Source organism: Cyanistes caeruleus, chromosome 29 (genome assembly GCF_971803275.1).
Source record: "Cyanistes caeruleus chromosome 29, bCyaCae1.hap1.1, whole genome shotgun sequence".
Classification (NCBI taxonomy): Eukaryota; Metazoa; Chordata; class Aves; order Passeriformes; family Paridae; genus Cyanistes; species Cyanistes caeruleus.
In genome coordinates, this window is record NC_141729.1 from 3594714 (window position 1) to 3617155 (window position 22442).

A 22442-nucleotide genomic window follows, 5' to 3' on the forward strand; every position below is an offset into this window, starting at 1 on the left:
GCCCATCGATCCCGATCGATCGATCGGGGCGGGGCGAGCCCGGCCCCGCCCCCTGCCGGCCCCGCCCCCTGCCGGCCCCGCCCCCCGCCCCCGCCCCCCGCCGGCCCCGCCCCCCGCCCCCGCCCCCCGCCGGCCCCGCCCCCCCCCGCCGGCCCCGCCCCCCGCCGACCCCGCCCCCGCCCGCCGGCCCCGCCCCCCGCCCGCCGGCCCCGCCCCCTTTGGGGACAAAACGCGGGGATTTGGGAGCCGGGGGTGGCGGTGCCACCAAGGGCCACCCGCGGGCATCGCTCTGGGGACAGCGGCGGTGGCACAGGGGGGCGGCGGGGTGTCACCCGCCTGTGCCACACCCCGGTGTCACATCCCCGGTGTCCCCCAGGTGTCTCCGGTGTCCCCCAGGTGTCCCCCAGGTGTCTCTCAGGTGTCCCCAGGTGTCCCCTAGGTGTCCCCGGTGTCCCCCAGGTGTCCCCCCGGTGTCCCCCAGGTGTCCCCCCGGTGTCCCCCAGGTGTCCCCCAGGTGTCCCCGGTGTCCCCCCAGGTGTCCCCGGTGTCCCCGGTGTCCCCCAGGTGTCCCCCAGGCCGTGGGGAGGGACCCTGCGGGGACAGGGCCACCCCGGTGGTGACAGGGTCAGGCTGGTGCCACGCCCGTGTGCCAGTGCGACAGTGCCATCCCCGTGCTACAGTGCCACCCCCGTGCGACAGTGCCACCCCCGTGCGCCAGTGTGTGCAGTGCCACCCACGTGCCTTCCCCGTGCCTCCCCACGTGACACTGCCACCCCAGTGCCACCCCGTGTGACAGTGTGACAGTGCCACCCGCTGCCACCCGCTGCCCTCTGTCCCGGGGCCGGGCGGCTTCAGGCCCTTGGATCCCCGATGTCGCCGGGCACTGCCACCCCCGATGTCGCCGGGCACTGCCACCCCCGATGTCGCCGCTCAGTGCCACCCCCGCCCCGATGTCACCGCTCAGTGCCACCCCCGATGTCCCGGGCAGTGCCATCCCCACCCTCGATGTCGCCGGGCACTGCCACCCCCACCCCGATGTCGCCGCTCAGTGCCACCCCCGATGTCGCCGGGCACTGCCACCCCCACCCCGATGTCGCCGCTCAGTGCCACCCCCGCCTTCGATGTCGCCGGGCAGTGCCATCCTCGATGTCGCCGCTCAGTGCCATCCCCACCCCGATGTCATCGATCAGTGCCATCCCCACCCTCCATGTCACCGGGCAGTGCCACTCCCGATGTCACCGCTCAGTGCCATCCCCACCCCGATGTCACCGCTCAGTGCCACCCCCGCCTTCGATGTCGCCGGGCAGTGCCATCCCCGATGTCACCGCTCAGTGCCACCCCCACCCCGATGTCGCCGGGCAGTGCCACCCCCACCCCGATGTCGCCGCTCAGTGCCACCCCCACCCCGATGTCGCCGCTCAGTGCCATCCCCGATGTCACCGCTCAGTGCCACCCCCGCCCCGATGTCACCGCTCAGTGCCACCCCCACCCCGATGTCGCCGCTCAGTGCCACCCCCGATGTCGCCGCTCAGTGCCACCCCCGCCGCCCGGGTCCCCGCTCGGTGCCACCCCCGGGTGTCCTTGTCCCTCTGTTTATGGCCCGGTGGCCTTGGGGACGATATCGGGGGACGATAACGGGGGGGGCCCGCCCTGCCACCTTTGCCCAGCCTGTCCCCAGAGTGTCCCCAGAGTGTCACCAGGGTGTCACCAACCTGTCCCCAACCTGTCCCCAGCCCCCACCCAGCCCTGTCCCCAGCCCAGGGGACACCAGGGGACACCAGAGCGGCTCCTTGGCACCTTTATTTGTCACCAGCTCCTCGGAGGGGGGGGACACAGGGTGGCCCTGGTGGCCCCAGGGTGACACAGAGGGGACAGCCGGGTCCCCAGGGTGACACAGAGGGGACAGCCCGGTCCCCAGGGTGACACAGGGGTGACAGCCGGGTCCCCAGGGTGACACAGAGGGGACAGCTGGGTCCCCAGGGTGACACAGGGGGTGACAGCCGGGTCCCCAGGGTGACACAGAGGGGACAGCCGGGTCCCCAGGGTGACACAGGGGGTGACAGCCGGGTCCCCAGGGTGACACAGAGGGGACAGCCGGGTCCCCAGGGTGACACAGGGGGTGACAGCCGGGTCCCCAGGGTGACACAGGGGGTGACAGCCGGGTCCCCAGGGTGACACAGAGGGGACAGCCGGGTCCCCAGGGTGACACAGGGGGGGACAGCCCGGTCCCCAGGGTGACACAGGGGGTGACAGCCGGGTCCCCAGGGTGACACAGGGGGGACAGCCGGGTCCCCAGGGTGACACACGGGTGACAGCCGGGTCCCCAGGGTGACACAGGGGGGGACAGCCCGGTCCCCAGGGTGACACAGAGGGGACAGCCGGGTCCCCAGGGTGACACAGGGGGTGGCCCCAGGGGCTCAGAGTGACACCGGTGTCCCCAAGGTGGCACTGGGGTAACAGCAGGGGGCAAGGGGGTGTCCCCAGCTGATCAGGGGTGTCCCCAGGTGTCCCCATGTGTCCCCAGCTGTCTCAGGGGGTGTCCCCAGGTGTCCCCAGGTGTCCCCAGCTGTCTCAGGGGGTGTCCCCAGGTGTCCCCAGGTGATCAGGAGCTGTCCCCAGGTGTCCCCAGGTGTCCCCAGGTGTCTCAGGAGCTGTCCCCCGCTGTCCCCAGGTGTCCCCAGGTGTGTCAGGGGGTGTCCCCAGCTGTCCCCAGGTGTCTCAGGGGGTGTCTCAGGGGGTGTCCCCAGCTGTCCTCCGCTGTCCCCAGGTGTCCCCAGCTGTCCCCCGCTGTCCCCAGCTGTCTCAGGAGCTGTCCCCAGCTGTCCCCAGCTGTCCCCCGCTGTCCCCCGCTGTCCCCAGCTGTCTCAGGGGGTGTCCCCAGCTGTCCCCAGGTGTCCCCAGCTGTCTCAGGAGCTGTCCCCCGCTGTCCCCCGCTGTCTCAGGAGCTGTCCCCCGCTGTCCCCCGCTGTCTCAGGGGGTGTCCCCCGCTGTCCCCCGCCTGTCCCCAGCTGTCTCAGGAGCTGTCCCCCGCTGTCCCCAGGTGATCAGGAGCTGTCCCCCGCTGTCCCCCGCTGTCTCAGGAGCTGTCCCCCGCTGTCCCCAGCTGTCTCAGGAGCTGTCCCCCGCTGTCCCCCGCCTGTCCCCGCTGCGGCTGTAGCGGAAGCTCTGCAGGGGGTTGCCGGAGCCGCGGGGCTGCGGGGACGGGGCACGCTCAGGGGGGCCGGGGGAATCGGGGGGTTTGGGGGGGCTGGGGGGTTTCAGGGATTTGGGGGGGATTTTGTGGGGGTTTCAGGGATTTGGGGAGGTTTTGTGGGGGTTTCAGGGATTTGGGGAGGTTTTGGGGGGGTTTCAGGGGCTTGGGGGAGATTTTGGGGGGGCTGGGGGGATTCTGGGGGGGTTTGGGGGAGGATTTTGGGGGGCTGGGGGGATTTTGGGGGGTTTTTGCGGAATTGGGGAGGATTTGGGGGGGCCGGGGGGAGTCGGGGGGTTTGGGGGGGATTCTGGGGGGGTTTCAGGGATTTGGGGGGGATTTTGGGGGGGCCGGGGGGATTCGGGGGGGATTTCAGGGATTTCGGGAGGATTTGGGGGGATTTGTGGGATTGGGGGAGATTTTGGGGGGATTTCGGGGATTTGGGGGGATTTGGGGGATTTTGGGAAAGATTTGGGGGGATTTGTGGGATTTTGGGAAGGATTTGTGGGATTTTGGGGGGATTTGTGGGATTTTGGGAAGGATTTGTGGGATTTTGGGGGGATTTGGGGGATTTTAGGAAAGATTTGTGGGATTTTGGGGGGATTTGGGGGATTTTGGGGGGATTTGGGGGATTTTGGGGGGATTTGTGGGATTTTGGGAAGGATTTGTGGGATTTTGGGGGGATTTGGGGGATTTTGGGAAGGATTTGTGGGATTTTGGGGGGATTTGTGGGATTTTGGGAAGGATTTGTGGGATTTTGGGGGGATTTGTGGGATTTTGGGGGGATTTGTGGGATTTTGGGAAGGATTTGGGGGGGATTTGGGCGATTTGTGGGATTTTGGGAAGGATTTGTGGGATTTTGGGGGGATTTGTGGGATTTTGGGGGGATTTGTGGGATTTTGGGAAGGATTTGTGGGATTTTGGGAAGGATTTGTGGGATTTTGGGGGGATTTGTGGGATTTTGGGGGGATTTGTGGGATTTTGGGGGGATTTGTGGGATTTTGGGAAGGATTTGTGGGATTTTGGGGGGATTTGTGGGATTTTGGGGGGATTTGTGGGATTTTGGGAAGGATTTGTGGGATTTTGGGGTGATTTGTGGGATTTTGGGGGGGTTTCAGGGGTTTGGGGGAGGTTTTGGGGGGGGTCCCTCGCCCCCAGCAGGACCCCAGGGGGTGCAGGGGTTGGAATTTGGGGAATTTTTGGGGTTCAGGGGGGGATTTTGGGGTCCCTCACCTTGCTCCCCCCGCGCCGGGCCCCGGCCCCTCGGAGACTTTTCCTCTTTTTGGGGTTGGGGTCGGCGATGCCGCGGAGACTGGGGGGCACTGGGGGGGCACAGAGGGGTCACTGCACCCCAAATCCACCCCCAGACCCCATTTCCCCCCTTTTTCCCATTTTCCCCCCATTTTCCCCCATTTCCCCCCCGATTTTCTCCATTTTCCCCCCATTTTTTCCCATTTCCCCCCATTATTTCCCCATTTTTTCCCCTTTTTTTCCCATATTTTCCCATTATTTCTCATTTTTCCTGTTTTTCCCCATTATTTTCCCCATTTTTATTCCCATTATTTTCCCCGTTATTTCCCTTTTTATTCCCATTATTTTCCCCATTATTTTCCCCATAATTTCCCTTTTTATTCCCATTATTTTCCCATTTTTCCCCACATTTTTCCCCATTTTTGTCCCTTTTTTTCCCATTATTTCCCATTTTTCCCCTGTTTTCCCCCATTTTTCCCATTTTTCCCGTTTCCCCCCGTTTCCCCCCGTTTTTCCCCCATTTTCCCCCATTTTTGTCCCATTTTTCCCCAATTTTCCCCCATTTTTCCCTATTTCCCCCCCGTTTTCCCCCCCATTTTTCCCGTTTTTTCCCCATTTTTCCCGTTTTCCCCCGTTTTCTCCCCGTATTCCCCCCATTTTTCCCATTTTTCCCGTTTTCTCCCCATTATTTCCCATTTTTTCCCCGTTTTCCCCCGTTTTTTCCCCATTTTTCCCGTTTTCCCCTGTTTTTTCCCCATTTTTCCCGTTTTCCCCCCATTATTTCCCATTTTTCCCGTTTTCCCCCGTTTTCTCCCCGTTTTTCCCCATTTTTGTCCTGTTTTTGCCCGTTTTCCCCCGTTTTCCCCCCGTTTTTCCCCATTTTTCCCGTTTTCCCCCGTTTTCCCCCTGTTTTTCCCCATTTTTGTCCCGTTTTTTCCCGTTTTTGCCCCGTTTTTCCCATTTTTGTCCCGTTTTTTCCCATTTTCCCCCGTTTTCCCCCCGTTTTCCCCCCATTATTCCCCATTATTTCCCATTATTCCCCATTATTTCCCGTTTTTCCCCATTTTTGTCCTGTTTTTTCCCATTTTCCCCCGTTTTTTCCCCATTTTTCCCATTTTCCCCCGTTTTCCCCCCATTTTTCCCCATTTTTCCCATTTTTGCCCGTTTTCCCCCGTTTTTCCCCATTTTTGTCCCGTTTTTTCCCATTTTCCCCCGTTTTTTGCCCGTTTTTTCCCATTTCCCCCCGTTTTCCCCCCATTATTCCCCATTATTTCCCGTTTTCCCCCCATTTTTCCCATTTTCCCCCGTTTTTCCCCATTTTTCCCGTTTTCGCCCGTTTTCCCCCCGTTTTCCCCCCCATTATTCCCCATTTTTCCCGTTTTCCCCCCTTTTTCCCCCCATTATTCCCGTTTTTTGCCCGTTTCCCCCCATTTTCCCCCGTTATTCCCCATTTTTCCCATTTCCCCCCGTTTTCCCCCCATTTTCCCCCCATTATTTCCCATTTTCCCCCCATTTTTTCCCGTTTTTGCCCCGTTTTTCCCATTTTTCCTCATTTTTCCCATTTTCCCCCGTTTTCCCCCCGTTTTCCCCCCCATTATTTCCCATTTTTCCCGTTTTCCCCCCATTTTCCCCATTTTTCCCGTTTTCCCCCGTTTTCCCCCCATTATTTCCCATTTTCCCCCCGTTTTTGCCCGTTTTTGTCCCGTTTTTCCCCATTTTTGTCCCGTTTTTTCCCGTTTTCCCCCCGTTTTTTCCCCATTTTTCCCATTTCCCCCCGTTTTTTCCCCATTATTCCCCATTATTTCCCGTTTTCCCCCCATTATTCCCCATTATTTCCCGTTTTTCCCCGTTTTTCCCGTTTTCCCCCGTTTTTTCCCCATTTTTCCCGTTTTCCCCGTTTTCCCCCCATTTTTCCCGCACCCAGGTACTCGGGGACGTGCCCCAGGTGGGGCTGGACGATCGCGGGGTGCAGGGGCCGGTCGTGTCTCAGCGCCTCCAAATCCCGGGGATTGTCCTCAAAATAAACCTGCAAACCCCCAGAACCCCCCTCCTCATTAATCACTAATTAATCGCTAATTAATCACTAATAAATCATTAATAAATCAATCATTAATCACTCATTAATCGCTCATTCCTGCCCAAAACCCCGCTAAAAACGGATTTTGGGGAAAAAATCCCCCATTTCTCATTAAAATATCCCCCCAAAAATCCCCCACTCCTCATTAATCACTAATTAATCACTAGTTAATCACTTATTAATCACTAATAAATCAATCATTAATCACTCATTAATCACTAATTCCTGCCCCAAACCCCGCTAAAAAAGGATCTGGGGAAAAAATCCCCCATTTCTCATTAAAGATCCCCCCAAAAATCCCCCACTCCTCATTAATCACTAATTAATCACTAATTAATCACTAATTAATAACTAATTAATCACTAATTAATCGCTAATTCCTGCCCCAAACCCCATTAAAAAAGGATTTTGGGAAAAAATCCCCCATTTCTCATTCAAAAATCAAAAAAAATCCCCCCAAAAATCCCCCATTCCTCATTAATCACTAATTAATCACTAATTAATCACTAATAAATCACTAATAAATCAATCATTAATCGCTCATTAATCGCTCATTCCTGCCCAAAACCCCGCTAAAAAAGGATTTTGGGGAAAAGTTCCCCATTCCTCATTTAAAAATGCCCCCAAAAATCGCCCATTCCTCATTAATCACTAATTAATCACTAATAAATCACTCATTAACCACTAATAAATCACTAATTAATCACTCATTAATCACTCATTAATCGCTAATTCCTGCCCCAAACCCCGTTAAAAAAGGATTTGAGGAAAAAATCCCCCATTCCTCATTAATCGCTAATTAATCACTCATTAATCACTCATTAATCACTAATTAATCACTCATTAATCACTCATTAATCACTAATTAATCACTAATTCCTGCCCAAAACCCCGCTAAAAAAGGATTTTGGGGAAAAAATCCCCCATTCCTCATTATTCACTTATTAATCACTAATTAATCACTAATTAATCACTCAATAACTCATTATTCACGAATGAATCACTAATGAATCACTAATGAATCACTAATTAATCACTAATTAATCACTAATAAATCACTCATTAATCGCTAATTCCTGCCCCAAACCCCGCTAAAACGACGGGAATTGGGGAAAAAATCCCCCATTCCTCATTAATCACGCATTAATCACTAATTAATCACTAATTAATCACTAATTAATCACTAATTAATCATTAATTAATCACTAATAAATCACTCATTAATCACTCATTAATCGCTCATTCCTGCCCCAAACCCCGCTAAAAACGGATTTTGGGGAAAAATTCCCCATTCCTCATTAAAGATCCCCCCAAAAATCCCCCATTCCTCATTAATCGCTAATTAATCACTAATTAATCATTAATTAATCACTAATTGATCACTAATTGCTGCCCCAAACCCCGCTAAAAAAGGATTTTGGGGAAAAAATCCCCCATTCCTCATTAATCACTTATTAATCACTAATTAATCACTCATTAATAAATCATTAATCACTAATTAATCACTAATTAATCACTCATTAATCACTCATTAATCACAAATTAATCACTCATTAATCACTCATTAATCACTCATTGATCACTAATTAATCACTCATTAATCACTCATTAATCACTAATCAATCACTAATTAATCACTCATTAATCACTAATTAATCACTCATTAATCACTCATTAATCACTCATTAATCAATCACCTTGAGTTTCTCGGAGTTGAGCAGCTCCTGGCGCAGCTCCCGCAGCCGAGCCTCGCGCACGGCCTGCTTGGTGACAGCGCGCATGGCGTCCTGGGGACATTGGGGACATTAATGGGGACACTGGGGACACTGGGACATTAATGGGGACACGGACAGGCCTGCTTGGTGACAGCGCGCATGGCATCCTGGGGACATTGGGGACATTAATGGGGACATTGGGGACATCATTAGGGACATTGGGACAGGCCTGCTTGGTGACAGCGCGCATGGCGTCCTGGGGACATCATGGGGACATTAATGGGGACATTGGGGACACTGGGACAGGCCTGCTTGGTGACAGCGCGCATGGCGTCCTGGGGACATTGGGGACATTGGGGACATCATTGGGGACACGGACAGGCCTGCTTGGTGACAGCGCGCATGGCGTCCTGGGGACATGGGGACATTAATGGGGACATTAATGGGGACACTGGGACAGGCCTGCTTGGTGACAGCGCGCATGGCATCCTGGGGACATTGGGGACATTAATGGGGACATTGGGACAGGCCTGCTTGGTGACAGCGCGCATGGCGTCCTGGGGACATTGGGGACATCATTAGGGACATTGGGACAGGCCTGCTTGGTGACAGCGCGCATGGCGTCCTGGGGACATCATTGGGGACATTGGGGACACTGGGACATTAATGGGGACACTGGGACAGGCCTGCTTGGTGACAGCGCGCATGGCATCCTGGGGAGATTGGGGACATTAATGGGGACATTGGGGACATTGGGACAGGCCTGCTTGGTGACAGCGCGCATGGCATCCTGGGGACATTGGGGACATTAATGGGGACATTGGGGACATTGGGACAGGCCTGCTTGGTGACAGCGCGCATGGCGTCCTGTTGGGGACATTGGGGACATTGGGGACATCATTAGGGACATTGGGACAGGCCTGCTTGGTGACAGCGCGCATGGCATCCTGGGGACATCATGGGGACATTGGGGACATCATTGGGGACATTAATGGGGACATCATTGGGACATTGGGACAGGCCTGCTTGGTGACAGCGCGCATGGCGTCCTGTTGGGGACATTGGGGACATTAATGGGGACACTGGGACATTGGGGACACTGGGACATCATTGGGGACATTGGGGACACTGGGACAGGCCTGCTTGGTGACAGCGCGCATGGCGTCCTGGGAACATTAATGGGGACATTGGGGACATCATTGGGGACATTGGGGACATTGGGGACATTAATGGGGACATTAATGGGGACATTGGGGACACTGGGACAGGCCTGCTTGGTGACAGCGCGCATGGCGTCCTGGGGACATTAGGGACATCATTGGGGACATTGGGGACATCATGGGGACATTGGGGACATTGGGGACACTGGGATGTGGGGACACCACAGGGGACACCCCCATTGCATCCCCGGGAGGGGACACGGTGGCACCAGCCCCTCCGGTGTCCCCAGGCTGTCCCCAGTGTGTCCCCAGCAGTCCCTCATTGTCCCCAGGCTGTCCCCAGGTGTCCCCAAGGTGTCCCCGAGGTGTCCCCAGGTGTCCCCATGTCCCCAGTGTGTCCCCAGGTGTCCCCAAGGTGTCCCCAGTGTGTCCCCAGGCTGTCCCCCGCTGTCCCTGCTGTCCTCAGCTGTCCCCATGTCCCCAGGTGTCCCCAGGTGTCCCCAGCTGTCCTCAGGTGTCCCCATGTCCCCAGCTGTCCCCCGCTGTCCCCCGGTGTCCCCAGGTGTCCCCATGTCCCCAGCTGTCCCCATGTCCCCCGCTGTCCCCATGTCCCCAGCATGTCCCCAGCTGTCCCCATGTCCCCAGGTGTCCCCAGTGTGTCCCCCGGTGTCCCCAGGCTGTCCCAGCTGTCCCCAGGTGTGTCCCCCGGTGTCCCCAGGCTGTCCCCCGCTGTCCCCATGTCCCCGTGTCCCCTCACCCGGCAGCGGTACCGCAGGGTCTCGATCTCCTCCATGCGGAACTCGTAGGGCTGCAGCATGGACTGCCCGTCCTCTGTGGGGACACTGTCACCTCCTGTCCCCGCTGTCCCCACACCCACACCCCCCTGGCGTCCCCAAACACCCCCCAGTGTCCCCAAACCCCCTGGTGTCCCCAAACCCTGCCCTGGCGTCCCCAAACCCCCCCCGGTGTCCCCAAACCCCCTGGTGTCCCCAAACCCCCCCGGTGTCCCCACACCCCCTGCTGTCCCCAAACCCCCTGCTGTCCCCAAACCCCCCGGTGTCCCCAAACCCCCTGCTGTCCCCAAACCCCCCCCGGTGTCCCCAAACCCCCCTGGTGTCCCCAAACCCCCTGGTGTCCCCAAACCCCCCCCGGTGTCCCCAAACCCCCTGGTGTCCCCAAACCCCCTGGGACCCCCCTGGTGTCCCCAAACCGACACCCCCGCTGTCCCCACACCCCCTGGTGTCCCCAAACCCTGCCCCGCTGTCCCCACACCCACACCCCCTGCTGTCCCCAAACCCCACCCTGGTGTCCCCAAACCCCCTGGTGTCCCCAAACCCTGCCCTGGTGTCCCCAAACCCCCCTGGTGTCCCCAAACCCCCCCAGTGTCCCCAAACCCCTCCATTGTCCCCAATCCCCCCAAGTGTCCCCACTGTCCCCAAACCCCCCCTGGTGTCCCCAGTGTCCCCAATCCTCCCCATTGTCCCCAACCCCCCCAGTGTCCCCCAGTGTTCCCAATCCCCCCCAGTGTCCCCAATCCCCCCCAGTGTCCCCAGTGTCCCCAGTGTCCCCATTGTCCCCAATCCCCCCCAGTGTCCCCAGTGTCCCCAGTGTCCCCAATCCCCCCCAGTGTCCCCAGTGTCCCCAATCCCCCCCAGTGTCCCCAATCCCCCCCCAGTGTCCCCAGTGTCCCCAGTGTCCCCTCACCTCCGGCCAGCGCGTCCTCGATGCGCCGCAGCGCCTCCAGCTCGTGTGGCAGTGCCAGCGTCAGCGCCGTGCCCGGCCTGTCCCCACGGGCTGTCCTGGGGACAGGGGACACGCTGGGACACCCTGGGGACAGCTGGGACACCCTGGGGACACCCTGGGGACACCCTGGGGACACCCTGGGGACAGCTGGGACACCCTGGGGACAGCTGGGACACCCTGGGGACAACTGGGACACCCTGGGACACCCTGGGGACACCCTGGGGACAGCTGGGGACAGCTGGGACACCCTGGGGACAACTGGGACACCTTGGGGACAGCTGGGACACCCTGGGGACACCTTAGGGACAGGGGACACCCTGGGGACACCCTGGGGTGACACCAGCAATACCCTGGTGACACACAGGTGACACACAGATGACACAGGGGTGACACAGATGACACAGGTGACACACAGGTGACACAGGTGACACACCTGCCCACACGGTGGATGTAGCACTCCACCGAGGTGACACACAGGTGACACACAGGTGACACAGAGGTGACAGAGGTGACACAGGTGACACACAGGTGACACAGGTGACACAGGTGACACAGGTGACACTCAGGTGACACACCTGCCCACACGGTGGATGTAGCACTCCACCGAGGTGACACACAGGTGACACACAGTGACACAGAGGTGACACAGGTGACAGAGGTGACAGAGGTGACACACCTGCCCACACGGTGGATGTAGCACTCCACCGAGGTGACACACAGGTGACACAGGTGACACAGGTGACACAGGTGACACAGGTGACAGAGGTGACACAGGTGACACACCTGCCCACACGGTGGATGTAGCACTCCACCGAGGTGACACAGAGGTGACAGAGGTGACACAGGTGACACACAGGTGACACAGGTGACACAGGTGACACACAGGTGACAGAGGTGACACAGGTGACACACAGGTGACACAGGTGACACAGGTGACACACAGGTGACACAGGTGACACACCTGCCCACACGGTGGATGTAGCACTCCACCGAGGTGACACAGAGGTGACACACAGGTGACACAGAGGTGACAGAGGTGACACAGGTGACACACAGGTGACACAGGTGACACAGAGGTGACACAGGTGACACACCTGCCCACACGGTGGATGTAGCACTCCACCGAGGTGACACACAGGTGACACAGATGACACAGGGGTGACACAGATGACACAGGTGACACACAGGTGACAGAGGTGACACAGGTGACACACAGGTGACACACAGGTGACACAGGTGACACAGAGGTGACACAGGTGACACACCTGCCCACACGGTGGATGTAGCACTCCACCGAGGTGACACACAGGTGACACAGGTGACACAGGTGACACAGGTGACACAGGTGACACACCTGCCCACACGGTGGATGTAGCACTCCACCGAGGTGACACACAGGTGACACAGGTGACACACAGGTGACACAGGTGACACAGAGGTGACACAGGTGACACACCTGCCCACACGGTGGATGTAGCACTCCACCGAGCCGGGGACAGCAGTGACACCCTGGGGTGACACAGAGGTGACAGAGGTGACACACAGGTGACACAGGTGACACACAGATGACACAGGTGACACACAGGTGACAGAGGTGACACACCTGCCCACACGGTGGATGTAGCACTCCACCGAGCCGGGGACATCGAAGTTGACGACGGCGGCGACGTTCTGGAAGTCGATGCCACGGGAGGCGCTGAACTCGGGGTCCTGGGGACACTGCGGGGACTGTCCCCTGCCACTGCCACCCTTCCTGGGGGACAGGGGACACTCAGGGCCCTGGGGACACTCTGGGGACATGGGGACACCCTGGGGGACATGGGGACACTGCAGGGACTGTCCCCTGCCACTGCCACCCTTCCTGGGGGACAGGGGACACTCAGGGCCCTGGGGACACTCTGGGGACATGGGGACACCCTGGGGGACATGGGGACACTGCAGGGACTGTCCCCTGCCACTGCCACCCTTCCTGCGGGACAGGGGACACTCAGGGTCCTGGGGACACTGCGGGGACTGTCCCCTGCCACTGCCACCCTTCCTGCAGGACAGGGGACACTCAGGGTCCTGGGGACACCCTGGGGACATGGGGACACTGCGGGGACTGTCCCCTGCCACTGCCACCCTTCCTGGGGGACAGGGGACACTCAGGGACATGGGGACACTCTGGGGACACTGCTGGGACTGTCCCCTGCCACTGCCACCCTTCCTGCGGGACAGGGGACACTCAGGGTCCTGGGGACACCCTGGGGACATGGGGACACTGCGGGGACTGTCCCCTGCCACTGCCACCCTTCCTGGGGGACAGGGGACACTCAGGGACATGGGGACACCCTGGGGACTGTCCCCTGCCACTGCCACCCTTCCTGGGGGACAGGGGGTGGCACACTGTCCCCATGGCTGATCAGATTGTCCCCAGTGCCACCCCCTGTCCCCAGAGCCACCCCCAGTCCCCAGTGCCACCCCCAGTGTCACCCCCGGTGCCACCCCCGGTGCCACCCCCAGTGTCACCTGGCTGTCCCCAGTGCCACCCCCGGTGCCACCCCCAGTGCCACCCCCGGTGTCACCTGGCTGTCCCCGGTGCCACCCCCGGTGCCACCCCCGGTGCCACCCCCGTTGTCACCCCCCGGTGTCACCTGGCTGTCCCCTCCCTGCGCGGGCGGTGCCGGGGTGGCTCCGCTGTCCCCTCCTCGTCGGTGGCCACGATGTAATCGTAGAGACCTCGGTTAAACTGGGCAATGACGTGACACCTGGGACAGGGACAGGGACATCAGGGACATCAGTGACACCTGGGACAGGGACAGGGACATCAGGGACAGCAGGGACACCTGGGACAGGGACATCAGGGACACCTGGGACAGGGACAGCAGGGACAGGGACATCAGGGACACCTGGGACAGGGACAGGGACATCAGTGACACCTGGGACAGGGACAGCAGGGACAGGGACATCAGGGACACCTGGGACAGGGACAGCAGGGACAGGGACATCAGGGACACCTGGGACAGGGACAGGGACATCAGGGACACCTGGGACAGGGACAGCAGGGACACCTGGGACAGGGACAGCAGGGACAGGGACAGCAGGGACACCTGGGACAGGGACAGCAGGGACACCTGCCATGGGGACAGGGACAGGGGACATCAGGGACATCAGGGACACCTGGGACAGGGACAGGGACATCAGGGACACCTGGGACAGGGACAGGGACATCAGCAGGGACACCTCAGTGACACCCTGGACACCTCAGTGTCACCAGGGCCACCCCAGTGTGACCCACAGGGATCAGGTGAGACCCCAGCACCCCCAGGGATCCCCAGCCCCCCCAAACCGGGATCAGGTGAGACCCCAGCACCCCCAGGGATCCCCAGCCCCCCCAGCCCCCGGGAATCCCCCAGCCCCCCCAGCCCCCCAGGGATCCCCCAGCCCCCCCAATGAGCTCAGAGCAGATCCCAGCACCCGCAGGGATCCCCAGGGATCCCCCACAGGGATCAGATGAGACCCCAGCCCCCCCAGCACCCCCAGGGATCCCCCACAGGGATCAGGTGAGACCCCAGCAGCCCCCAGCCCCCCCGGGATCCCCAGACCCCCCAAACCGGGATCAGGTGAGACCCCAGCCCCCCCAGCCCCCCCAGCCCCCCCGCAGGGATCCCTGGGGATCCCCCAGCCCCCCCAGCCCCCCGGGGATCCCCCACAGGGATCAGGTGAGACCCCAGCACCCCCAGGGATCCCCAGGGATTCCCCAGCCCCCCCAGCCCCCCGCAGGGATCCCCAGCCCCCCCAGCCCCCCGGGATCCCCAGCCCCCCCAGCCCCCCGGGGATCCCCCAGACCCCCAGCCCCCCAGGGATCCCCCAGCCCCCCAGGGATCCCCAGCCCCCCCAGCCCCCCCGGGGATCCCCCAGCCCCCCCAGCCCCCCAGGGATCCCCAGCCCCCCCGCACAGGGATCAGGTGAGACCCCAGCCCCCCCTGGGGATCCCCAGCCCCCCCAGCCCCCCGGGGATCCCCAGCCCCCCGCACCGTGACCGGGCGGGCAGCTGCGGGTTGAGGGCGCAGGCGGCGATGCCGAACTGCTCCAGGAAGAGTTTGAGGCGGAAGGCGCGGGAGAGCCCGGCCACGAAGAGCAGAGCCCGGCCCCGCAGCAGCCGCAGCCGCAGCAGCGCCGCCAGCAGCAGGAACTTGTCCTCCTCCGAGCTGCAGCGCAGCTGCAACTGCTGCAGCTGCAGGCGGCCCGGCAGCCGCGGCTCCGGGGGCAGGACATGCACCTGGAACAAAAATCGGGGTAAAAACCTGGAGTTTGGGGTTAAAAACCTGGAATTTGGGGTTAAAAACCAGGAATTCCCAGCAGCTGCAACTGCTGCAGCTGCAGGCGGCCCGGCAGCCGCGGCTCCGGGGGGAGAACATGAACCTGGAACCAAAATTTGGGTTAAAAACATGGAATTTGGGGTTAAAACCCGAATTCCCAGCAGCTGCAACTGCTGCAGCTGCAGGCGGCCCGGCAGCCGCGGCTCCGGGGGGAGGACATGCACCTGGAACAAAAATCGGGGTAAAAACCTGGAGTTTGGGGTTAAAAACACGGAATTTGGGGTTAAAAAGCCGGAATTTGGGGTTAAAAACCAGGAATTCCCAGCAGCTGCAACTGCTGCAGCTGCAGGTGGCCCGGCAGCCGCGGCTCCGGGGGGAGGACATGAACCTGGAAACAAAATTGGGGTAAAAACCTGGAGTTTGGGGTTAAAAACCTGGAATTTGGGGTTAAAAACTTGGAGTTTGGGGTTAAAAACATGGAATTTGGGGTTAAAAATCTGGAATTTGGGGTTAAAAACCTGGAATTTGGGGTTAAAACCTGGAATTTGGGGTTAAAAACCAGGAATTCCCAGCAGCTGCAACTGCTGCAGCTGCAGGCGGCCCGGCAGCCGCGGCTCCGGGGGGAGAACATGCACCTGCAACGGGAATTTGGGGTTAAAAACCTGGAATTTGGGGTTAAAAACCTGGAGTTTGGGGTTAAAAACCAGGAATTTGGGGTTAAAACCCGAATTCCCAGCAGCAGGAACTTGTCCTCCTCCGAGCTGCAGCGCAGCTGCAACTGCTGCAGCTGCAGGCGGCCCGGCAGCCGCGGCTCCGGGGGGAGGACATGCACCTGGAACCAAAATTGGGGTTAAAAACCTGGAATTTGGGGTTAAAAACATGGAATTTGGGGATAAAAACCCGGAATTTGGGTTAAAAACACAGAATTTGGGGTTAAAACCCGAATTCCCAGCAGCTGCAACTGCTGCAGCTGCAGGCGGCCCGGCAGCCGCGGCTCCGGGGGGAGAACATGCACCTGCAACGGGAATTTGGGGTTAAAAACCTGGAATTTGGGGTTAAAAACCCGGAATTTGGGGTTAAAAACCCAGAATTTGGGGTTAAAAACGCGGAATGGGATGGGGTGTTCCCATATCCTGGCGTTTTCCACCTGTGGAATCCCCAAACCCCATTTCAGACCCCCCCAAAACCCCCCAAAAAACCCCAAAACCCCCCAAAAAACCCCAAAACCCCCCAAAATCCCCCAAATCCCCCCAAAATCCCCCAAATCCCCCCAAAACTCACGGGGTTGTGCAGCACCAGCTCCTGCAGCGCCTCCAGCTCGGGGTTGAGGGTGGCCGACACCAGCAGGGCCTGGTAGATCTTGGGCAGGTGGCTGGGGGGGCACGGGGGCGTCAGGGGAACCCCAAAACCGCCCCCTGGGGCACCCCAAAACCCCTCTGAGGGCATGGGGACCCCAAAAAACACCTTAGAGCTCCCCAAAAACCTCTCAGTGCACCCCAAAAACCTCTCAGAGCTCCCCAAAAACCCCTTAGAGCTCCCCAAAAACCCCTTAGAGCTCCCCAAAAACCTCTCAGTGCACCCCAAAAACCTCTCAGAGCTCCCCAAAAACCTCTCAGAGCTCCCCAAAAACTCTCAGAGCCCCCCAAAAACCCCTCAGAGCCCCCCAAAACCCCTCAGAGTCCCCCAAAACCCCCTCAGTGCTCCCCAAAAACCTCTCAGTGCACCCCAAAAACCCCTTAGAGCTCCCCAAAAACCTCTCAGTGCACCCCAAAACTCCTCAGTGCCCCCCAAAAACCTCTCAGTGCACCCCAAAACCTCTCAGTGCACCCCAAAAACCCCTTAGAGCTCCCCAAAAACTCTCAGAGCCCCCCAAAACCCCCTCAGTGCTCCCCAAAACCCCTCAGACCCCCCTCAAAACCCCCTCAGTGCTCCCCAAAACCCTTCAGAGCCCCCCAAAAACCCCTCAGGGCCCCCCAAAACCCCTCAGAGCTCCCCAACACCCCCCAGAGCCCCCCAAAACCCCCTCAGAGCCCCCCATAAACCCCTCAGTGCTCCCCAAAAACTCTCAGAGCCCCCCCAGAGCCCCCCAAAACCCCCTCAGAGCCCCCCAAAACCCCCCAGAGCCCCCCAAAACCCCTCAGGGCCCCCCCAGACCCCCCCCAAAACCCCCTCAGAGCCCCCCAAAACCCCCTCAGAGCCCCCCCAAAACCCCCCAAAACCCCCCAGACCCCCCTCAAAACCCCCCAGAGCCCCCCAAAACCCCCTCAGAGCCCCCCCAAAACCCCCCAGACCCCCCTCAAAACCCCCCAGAGCCCCCCAAAACCCCCCAGGCCTGTCCCCCCGCTGTCCCCACCAGAGCAGGGCCTTGATGTCGTCGCCGAAGCCGAAGGAGAGCAGCAGATCCGCCTCGTCCAGAACCAGAACCTCCAGGGACGGCCGCAGGGCCAGAGCCTGCCCGGCCACGTGAGCCAGGACACGGCCAGGAGTGCCCACCACGACGTCCGGCTGCTCCATCAGCACCGGCCTGGGGACACACAGGGGTCACCCAGGGGTCAGGGGGGCTTGGGGACACCCAGGGGTCACCCAGGGGTCACTCAGGGGACACCCAGGGGTCACTGCCCGGCCACGTGAGCCAGGACACGGCCAGGAGTGCCCACCACGATGTCCGGCTGCTCCATCAGCACCGGCCTGGGGACACACAGGGGTCAGGGGGGCTTGGGGACACCCAGGGGTCACCCAGGGGACACCCAGGGGTCACTGCCCGGCCACGTGAGCCAGGACACGGCCAGGAGTGCCCACCACGATGTCCGGCTGCTCCATCAGCACCGGCCTGGGGACACACAGGGGTCAGGGGGGCTTGGGGACACCCAGGGGTCACCCAGGGGTCAGGGGGGCTTGGGGACACCCAGGGGACACCCAGGGGTCACTCAGGGGACACCCAGGGGTCACTGCCCGGCCATGTGAGCCAGGACACGGCCAGGAGTGCCCACCACGATGTCCGGCTGCTCCATCAGCACCGGCCTGGGGACACACAGGGGTCACCCAGGGGGTCAGGGGGGCTTGGGGACACCCAGGGGACACCCAGGGGTCACTCAGGGGACACCCAGGGGTCACTGCCCGGCCACGTGAGCCAGGACACGGCCAGGAGTGCCCACCACGATGTCCGGCTGCTCCATCAGCACCGGCCTGGGGACACACAGGGGTCAGGGGGGCTTGGGGACACCCAGGGGTCACCCAGGGGACACCCAGGGGTCACTGCCCGGCCACGTGAGCCAGGACACGGCCAGGAGTGCCCACCACGATGTCCGGCTGCTCCATCAGCACCGGCCTGGGGACACACAGGGGTCAGGGGGGCTTGGGGACACCCAGGGGTCACCCAGGGGTCAGGGGGGCTTGGGGACACCCAGGGGACACCCAGGGGTCACTCAGGGGACACCCAGGGGTCACTGCCCGGCCATGTGAGCCAGGACACGGCCAGGAGTGCCCACCACGATGTCCGGCTGCTCCATCAGCACCGGCCTGGGGACACACAGGGGTCACCCAGGGGGTCAGGGGGGCTTGGGGACACCCAGGGGACACCCAGGGGTCACTCAGGGGTCAGGGACAGCCAGGGGACAGCCAGGGAGGGGTCAGGGACATCGAGGGGACACTGGGAGGGGTCAGGGGTGTTTGGGGACATCGAGGGGACACCCAGGGGGTCAAAGCAGTTTGGGGGTAAGGGTCAGCCAAGGAGGGGGCTCAGGGGGTCTCAGGGGTCAGCAGGGGGGTCTCAGGGGTCAATGGGGAGGGGTCTCAGGGGTCAATGGGGAGGGGTCTCAGGGGTCAGCAGGGGGGTCTCAGGGGTCAGGGGGTCTCAGGGGTCAATGGGGAGGGGTCTCAGGGGGTCTCAGGGGTCTCAGGGGTCAGGGGGTCTCAGGGGTCAATGGGGAGGGGTCTCAGGGGTCAGCAGGGGGGTCTCAGGGGTCAGGGGGTCTCAGGGGTCAATGGGGAGGGGTCTCAGGGGGTCTCAGGGGTCTCAGGGGTCAGGGGGTCTCAGGGGTCAATGGGGAGGGGTCTCAGGGGTCTCGGGGGTCACTGACCGCTGCTCAGCGAGGTCCGAGTGGCCGCAGAGCTCGGCCACGCGCAGCTGGCGGCCGCAGAAGGCGGCCAGGCGCCGCAGGGTGTGCCCCACCTGCCGCGCCAGCTCCGCCGACGGAACCAGAACCAGCGCCCGCACGGCCTGGGGTACCGCAGGGCCCGCCTGGGGACACAGCCGGACCTCAGGGGACATGGGGACACACGGGGGACACACAGGGGACACAGCCGGACCTCAGGGGACATGGGGACACACGGGGGACACAGCCGGACCTCAGGGGACATGGGGACACACGGGGGACACACGGGGGACACACAGGGGACATGGGGACACACAGGGGACATGGGGACACACCCGGATGTGAGGGGACACACAGTGTCCCCAGTGTCCCCCATGTCCCCAGTGACCCCACTGTCCCCAGTGTCCCCCAGTGCCCCCACTGTCCCCAGTGTCCCCATGTCCCCAGTGTCCCCCAGTGTCCCCCAGTGTCCCCCAGTGTCCCCATGTCCCCAGTGTCCCCAGTGTCCCCATGTCCCCAGTGTCCCCATGTCCCCAGTGCCCCCCAGTGTCCCCATGTCCCCAGTGTCCCCCAGTGTCCCCCAGTGTCCCCCAGTGTCCCCATGTCCCCAGTGTCCCCAGTGTCCCCCAGTGTCCCCCAGTGTCCCCATGTCCCCAGTGTCCCCAGTGTCCCCATGTCCCCAGTGTCCCCATGTCCCCAGTGCCCCCCAGTGTCCCCATGTCCCCAGTGTCCCCATGTCCCCAGTGTCCCCAGTGCCCCCAGTGCCCCCAGTGTCCCCATGTCCCCAGTGTCCCCAGTGTCCCCAGTGTCCCCCAGTGTCCCCAGTGTCCCCAGACCTGTTTGATGGCCAGCAGTTTGTGCAGCACGGGCAATCCGTACCCAGTGTCCCCATGTCCCCAGTGTCCCCATGTCCCCAGTGCCCCCAGTGTCCCCCAGTGTCCCCAGTGTCCCCCAGTGTCCCCAGTGTCCCCAGTGTCCCCATGTCCCCAGACCTGTTTGATGGCCAGCAGTTTGTGCAGCACGGGCAATCCGTACCCAGTGTCCCCATGTCCCCAGTGTCCCCAGTGTCCCCATGTCCCCAGTGTCCCCCAGTGTCCCCATGTCCCCAGACCTGTTTGATGGCCAGCAGTTTGTGCAGCACGGGCAATCCGTACCCAGTGTCCCCATGTCCCCAGTGTCCCCCAGTGTCCCCAGTGTCCCCCAGTGTCCCCATGTCCCCAGACCTGTTTGATGGCCAGCAGTTTGTGCAGCACGGGCAATCCGTACCCAGTGTCCCCATGTCCCCAGTGTCCCCATGTCCCCAGTGCCCCCAGTGTCCCCCAGTGTCCCCAGTGTCCCCCAGTGTCCCCAGTGTCCCCAGTGTCCCCATGTCCCCAGACCTGTTTGATGGCCAGCAGTTTGTGCAGCACGGGCAATCCGTACCCAGTGTCCCCATGTCCCCAGTGTCCCCCAGTGTCCCCAGTGTCCCCCAGTGTCCCCATGTCCCCAGACCTGTTTGATGGCCAGCAGTTTGTGCAGCACGGGCAATCCGTACCCAGTGTCCCCATGTCCCCAGGTCCCCAGTGCCCCCAGTGTCCCCATGTCCCCAGGTCCCCAGTGTCCCCCAGTGTCCCCCAGTGTCCCCAGTGTCCCCAGTGTCCCCAGACCTGTTTGATGGCCAGCAGTTTGTGCAGCACGGGCAATCCGTACCCAGTGTCCCCAGTGTCCCCAGTGTCCCCAGTGTCCCCAGTGTCCCCATGTCCCCAGTGTCCCCAGTGTCCCCAGACCTGTTTGATGGCCAGCAGTTTGTGCAGCACGGGCAATCCGTACGCTCCCGTCTTCCCGGAGCCCGTCCTGGCCCGGGCCAGCAGATCCCGGCCCTCCATGGCCAGCGGGATGGCCCGGGCCTGGATGGCCGTGGGGACTGACCAGCCCAGCTCGGCCACTGCCTGCGGGGACAGTGTCACCCAGTGTCACCTCAGTGTGACCCTGTGTCACCTCAGTGTGACCAGCCCGGCCCTCCATGGCCAGCGGGATGGCCCGGGCCTGGATGGCCGTGGGGACTGACCAGCCCAGCTCGGCCACCGCCTGCAGGGACAGTGTCACCAGTGTCACCCAGGGTCACCCAGTGTGACCCAGTGTCACCTCAATGTCACCAAGTGTTACCTCAGTCCCATGGGGACAGTCCCGTGTCACCCCAGTCCCCAGTGTCACCCCAGCCCCGTGGGGACAGTCCCCAGTGTCACCCCAGTGTCACCCCAGTGTCACCTCAGTCCCATGGGGACAGTCCCCAGTGTCACCCCAGCCCCGTGGGGACAGTCCCCAGTGTCACCAGTGCCCTCCCGATGCTGGGGGGACTCCAGTGTCCCCTCAGGGCTCCCCCACCCCTGAAGGGACCCCAATGTCCCCAAAGGGACCCCCAGGTCCCCATCCCCTCCCCTCACGGGACCCCCGGGCCCTCACGACCTTGTCCCCCTCAGGGGGTCCCCAATGTCCCCATCCCCTCCCCTCACGGGACCCCGGCCATCGCTCCCCGCCACCAACCCGCTCCTCCCCGGCCCCTCAGAGCCTCCCCGCGGCCCCAGCCCTGCTCCCGGTGCCCCGTTTCCCCCTCACCCGCAGCAGCCGCGCGTCCAGCCCCATGTGCTCGAACCCCTTCGCTTCCACAGCGGCCGCCATGTCCGCCCACACCGCCAACAGAGGCACTTCCGGTGGCGCCGACCACAGACACTTCCGGTCTTGCGGCCAGAGCGCCGGCAGAGCCGCTGGGAGCGCACAGCGCCCCCTGGCGGTGGAGGACTGACAACACCCCCAGATGGATTTTGGGGGGATTCACCCCCCCACAGCCCCCCCCGCTGGATTTTTGGGGGGATTCACCCCCCCCAAAGGATTTTTGGGGGGGGATTTAACCCCCACCACCATCCCCGATGGA

General features: G+C 61.4%; 1 protein-coding gene across 1 annotated transcript; it reads right to left on the reverse strand.

The window, feature by feature from the left end:
- Positions 1 to 1782: 1782 nt before the first annotated feature.
- On the reverse strand, positions 1783 to 22239 carry DDX56 (DEAD-box helicase 56). Its single transcript, XM_086865450.1, has 14 exons — positions 22127 to 22239; positions 21298 to 21459; positions 19517 to 19677; positions 17791 to 17961; positions 16719 to 16809; positions 15153 to 15397; positions 13770 to 13883; positions 12740 to 12889; positions 11098 to 11192; positions 10151 to 10224; positions 8216 to 8305; positions 6362 to 6467; positions 4424 to 4512; positions 1783 to 3192 (listed from the first exon to the last, which is right to left on the reverse strand). Exons 1-14 carry the CDS (start codon positions 22187 to 22189, stop codon positions 3109 to 3111), a joined length of 1695 nt encoding a protein of 564 aa, XP_086721576.1. The 5' UTR covers positions 22190 to 22239; the 3' UTR covers positions 1783 to 3108.
- Positions 22240 to 22442: the final 203 nt, after the last annotated feature.

What these genes read in the sequence shown, in the direction of transcription:
- DDX56 (XM_086865450.1), bottom strand. Translation starts at nt 22,189, where the DNA reads ATGGCGGCCGCTGTGGAAGCGAAGGGGTTCGAGCACATGGGGCTGGAC. An exon ending in TGGACGCGCGGCTGCTGCGG is followed by an intron (nt 21,460 to 22,126) that starts GTGAGGGGGAAA and finishes CTGTCCCCGCAG; the next exon opens with GCAGTGGCCGAGCTGGGCTG. An exon ending in CGAGGACGCGCTGGCCGGAG is followed by an intron (nt 10,225 to 11,097) that starts GTGAGGGGACAC and finishes GTGTCCCCACAG; the next exon opens with AGGACGGGCAGTCCATGCTG.